This window comes from Phragmites australis, chromosome 19, assembly GCF_958298935.1.
Source record: "Phragmites australis chromosome 19, lpPhrAust1.1, whole genome shotgun sequence".
Lineage (NCBI taxonomy): Eukaryota > Viridiplantae > Streptophyta > Magnoliopsida > Poales > Poaceae > Phragmites > Phragmites australis.
In genome coordinates, this window is record NC_084939.1 from 22,326,059 (window position 1) to 22,330,007 (window position 3,949).

Below are 3,949 nucleotides of genomic sequence, written 5' to 3' on the forward strand. Positions count from 1 at the left end.
GTAGCACCTAATTTACAGCAGAAGTCGGCCGCAAGCTACTCCAACAGACTCGGTATCGAGTGGAACAGGGATGCGGAGAGGTGCGCGGCGTCGGCAAAGTTGCAGCGCGATGCGGCGTCCTCATCCCTGTGCGCGAGCGGAGTGGAGAAGCGTCGGTTGTTTCCCGCGGAGCAGCGGAAGTAGAGCTGGCGAGCCCGTGCGGCGGCGAGTCGGGCGGCTTCGGAGTCCGGCGGAAGCGAGCACCATCGGGTTGCAGCTGCAGACAAGGCGCTTCTCTGGGCTCGCGTCGCGTTCCCCTCTTCCCTCGCAAAATCGCGACGCATTCGGCGATGCCCGCGGTTGTGATGGTGTTGGTGGGTGCAGATCCTCGGGCTGGACATGTGCGCGGACGTCATCGTCGGCAACGAGCTGATGCGCGGCATCTCCGGCGGCCGGAAGAAGCGCCTCACCACATATCCGCGCGCCGCGCCTCCCCTTCCTCCCCCCTCGATCCTGCTGTGCTCCCGGTCGCACTCCCTCCGTCGCTACAGCCGTGTTTGATTTCAGGGGAGATGCTGGTCGGCCCGACCAAGGTGCTGTTCATGGACGAGATCTCAACGGGCCTCGACAGCTCCACCACCTTCCAGATCATCAAGTGCATCCAGCAGATCGTCCACAGGGGCGAGGCCACCGTCGTGGTGTCGCTGCTCCAGCCCACGCCGGAGGTCTTTGAGCTCTTCGACGACGTCATGCTGCTGTCCGAGGGGCAAATCGTCTACCAGGGACCCCGGGAGTACTTGCTCGAGTTCTTCGAGAGGTGTGGTTTCCGGTGCCCGGAGAGGAAAGGTGCCGCTGATTTGCTGCAGGAGGTTCGTCATTTCGTCACATTAAACTCCTCGGTTGGATGCTGATGGATGCTGTTTTGGAACAGGTTACATCAAAGAAAGTTCAGGAGCAGTACTGGATACAGAGCGAAAAACCATATCACTATGTATCAATCCCTGACTTTGTTGCAAAATTGAAGAAATTTCATATGGGGAAGAGCCTCAAAAAACAGCTTTAAGTTCCTTTCAACAAGAGAAAAATCCACAAATCTGCTCTGGTCTTCTCCGAGCAATCTGTTTCTACTTTGGAGCTTCTCAAGACCTCATGGTCCAAGGAATGGATTCTCATGAAGAGAAACTCGTTTGTCTATGTTTTTAAAACAGTCCAGGTGTGCAGAGACTTTTTAATGTGACTATGTGAGTTAACATATTTTCTACATAAGCTCTTGATTATGCTGATGCAAATCTTCGCAAACATGATATGTTATGTTAGGAATTAGGACACATTTTTTGTGCATTGCGGTGGTTATCTCATAACCAGTAATCTTATTTGCAATATGTGAATATGTCAGGAGATGAAGAGCCAAGGAGTAACCGCTGATAACCTATCTCATAACCTATCAAGAAAAGAAGGTACGTTCTTGTTCTACTCACAGTATCAATGGTCAACTGATATCTGAAGATAGTGAGGTGTGTATTGTATTTAACTCACTGCAGTGTTTGCTGGGGGATGTTTGTGAATAGGTTTTTTTAGGTGAATTAGGTCGATTAAAGTGGGCTTACATCTGTGTAGATATTCGTGGATGAAGTTATAGAACTGGTTGAGCTTAACGGTCTCAAGGATGTTATTGTGGGTCTCCCTGGTGTGAACGGGCTCTCGACAGAACAAAGAAGAGATTAACAATCGCTGTAGAGCTTGTGGCAAACCCCTCGATCATCTTCATGGATGAACCAACTTCAGGTCTTGATGCAAGGGCTGCTGCAATTGTTATGAGAACTGTGAGGAACACTGTCAATACTGGAAGAACCGTTGTCTGCACTATCCATCAACCAAGTATCGATATTTTTGAAGCTTTTGACGAGGTAATGCATTTGCATCTTGTGGAGACGACACACACATTAGCGCTCATATATTTAATGCAGCAATATATTGCGCAAAAAAAAATTATTCCGAATAAATAATTTCTGTGATACTAATTTATACCGTACCATTTAATAGCCGTTGCAACGGCAACATGTCAAAAAAAATTGCTAGGGTGGCGGTTATGGCGGTTGAGAAAAAATCAATTTAATATAAGGGAGAGAAGATAGTGGATGAGATATAGAGTAGCTGCTGGAGATGGCTGAAATTAGGGAAGCTGTAATAGTGATAGGGGATGCTGTAATAGTATTTTTGAGGATGAAAATTTAGGGTAGCTGCTGGAGATGGTCAACACCACAAACGGCAATTGTAACAAATGGCATGGCTAGCTATGGAAGGAGGAATGGCGCACAGGATCATCTAAGCGAAACATTAACAGCAGTCTCTATCTCCTGCGGCAGAAGTGTTAGCTAGAGCCACGACCACTGACCAGGACCATTTGCTCCTTGTAGACAGCGAGATAGAAGATACAGAGAAAAGGGCACATGCACAACCTCAAAAACAGGTAAATAAGACATAATTTAGTGACGGCCGGATCTTCTTATACAACTCGTCGTAAAGTTATCCGTCACTGATGATATTAGTAATAGATCATAACTACACCCGTCACTAATGTATAACACATTAGTGATAGGTCTCCCTGCATCAATTATAAATGACGGGTCGTATTACGACCCGTCACTTATCATCCGGCATTAGTGAAAGATTTCCCTAGGCCAGTCATCAGTGACGGGTCGTAACATCATCCATCACTTATGACTCAGTTCTGTTATTAGAGATGGTCAGCTACTGCGAGCCCAGCAGTTACAGAGCTAGGTCTTGGTGCCAACTTCTGGCGATTTTTTTGATTCCACTAGAGACTCTCTAATATCTTATTGATTTGAAGTTTGAATTGTTGCTAGGTCTTTGAAGATTTGCATCTCCCCCTTTCCTCCTCCTCTAACCCCTATTTGGTAGATTTTTGTGCTTTGAGTTGCAATCAACCATTTTGTATGTTTATCCAAAATCTTAGTACAAGTGAGTTGTATTTATGTTAGATTTGATACTAGGTTTACCTGATCTACCGTGAGATGCCACAAATCTAATGTAATTGTATGGAATTTTTAATCGTATGCTTAATCACGTAATTAAGGTAATTGTTAATGAACAATGAATGTTTTACATTGTAGATGACGGACAGAAGTTGGATGTACCTTGAGACCTGGACTTGTCCGGAGTATCTGAGTGGGGTGAAGTATTTCATGAGTGCTGCGTTGGCGGATATGAAAGATCAGGGTAAAACGGCAATGTATTGTCCTTATCGCGATTGCAGGAATGATAAAAAGCTCCCAAAACCAGACAATGTCCATACACACTTGGTCATGTGTGGATTTAAAGAGAATTATACATGTTCGAACAAACATGGTGAAGAATGCCTTAACAAATGAGAGATGGATCGGGGCCTCCATGTCGACAATGTGGATCAAGGACTTACACCCGGTGATATGGATTATGATCTCAGGAACGATGACATATTAGGTTTTAATGACAATGATCTCATAGATTTTGTGGAAAATGTGGACTAGATGGTGCAGGATATTGAGTGGCACGACGAGTATAATAATAATGAGTTTGCTAAATTGCATGAATTTGTGTGAGATTCCAAGGCTCCCCTTTATTCTAACCGTAAGAAGAAGTACATGCGGTTATTTGAAGACCTAAAGTTTCTACATCTGAAGGCAACCCATGGTTAGACTGACAAGAATTTCAAAGCACTGCTGGATCTGCTAAGGGACATGCTACCAGAGGAGAACTTGGTGCCCAAGGGCGTCTATGACGCGAAGAAGATAATTTATCCTTTCGGACTAAAAATAGAAAAAATACATGCATGTAGATAGAATTGTATCTTATTTCGTGGAGAGTATGCAGAGCTGGAACAATGCTTCGTTTGTGGAACCCATCGATATAAGCGTAGAAATAACAGTGGTGACGGGGATGGAGGCAAGAAAAGTAACGGGCCTCCTAG

The 3,949-nt window shown here is 45.2% G+C and overlaps 1 protein-coding gene across 4 annotated transcripts; it reads left to right on the forward strand.

Moving 5' to 3' along the window:
• Window positions 1-3,449, forward strand: LOC133899930 (ABC transporter G family member 38-like). Of its 4 annotated transcripts, none has more exons than XR_009906463.1 (4): window positions 1-1,220; window positions 1,376-1,436; window positions 1,597-1,886; window positions 3,114-3,449. XR_009906463.1 is itself a non-coding variant. In XM_062340972.1 (4 exons), the coding sequence occupies exons 1-2, from the start codon at window positions 330-332 to the stop codon at window positions 1,040-1,042; spliced, it is 651 nt and encodes a 216-aa protein (XP_062196956.1). In that variant the 5' UTR covers window positions 1-329; the 3' UTR covers window positions 1,043-1,192; window positions 1,376-1,436; window positions 1,597-2,381. The 4 variants fall into 4 exon arrangements, 3 of the variants coding, with proteins under 3 accessions (XP_062196956.1, XP_062196957.1, XP_062196955.1); XM_062340972.1 differs by lacking the exon at window positions 3,114-3,449 and having other exon boundaries at window positions 1-848; window positions 911-1,192; window positions 1,597-2,381; XM_062340973.1 differs by lacking the exon at window positions 3,114-3,449 and having other exon boundaries at window positions 1-825; window positions 911-1,220; window positions 1,597-2,309.
• The last annotated feature ends 500 nt before the right edge of the window (window positions 3,450-3,949 follow it).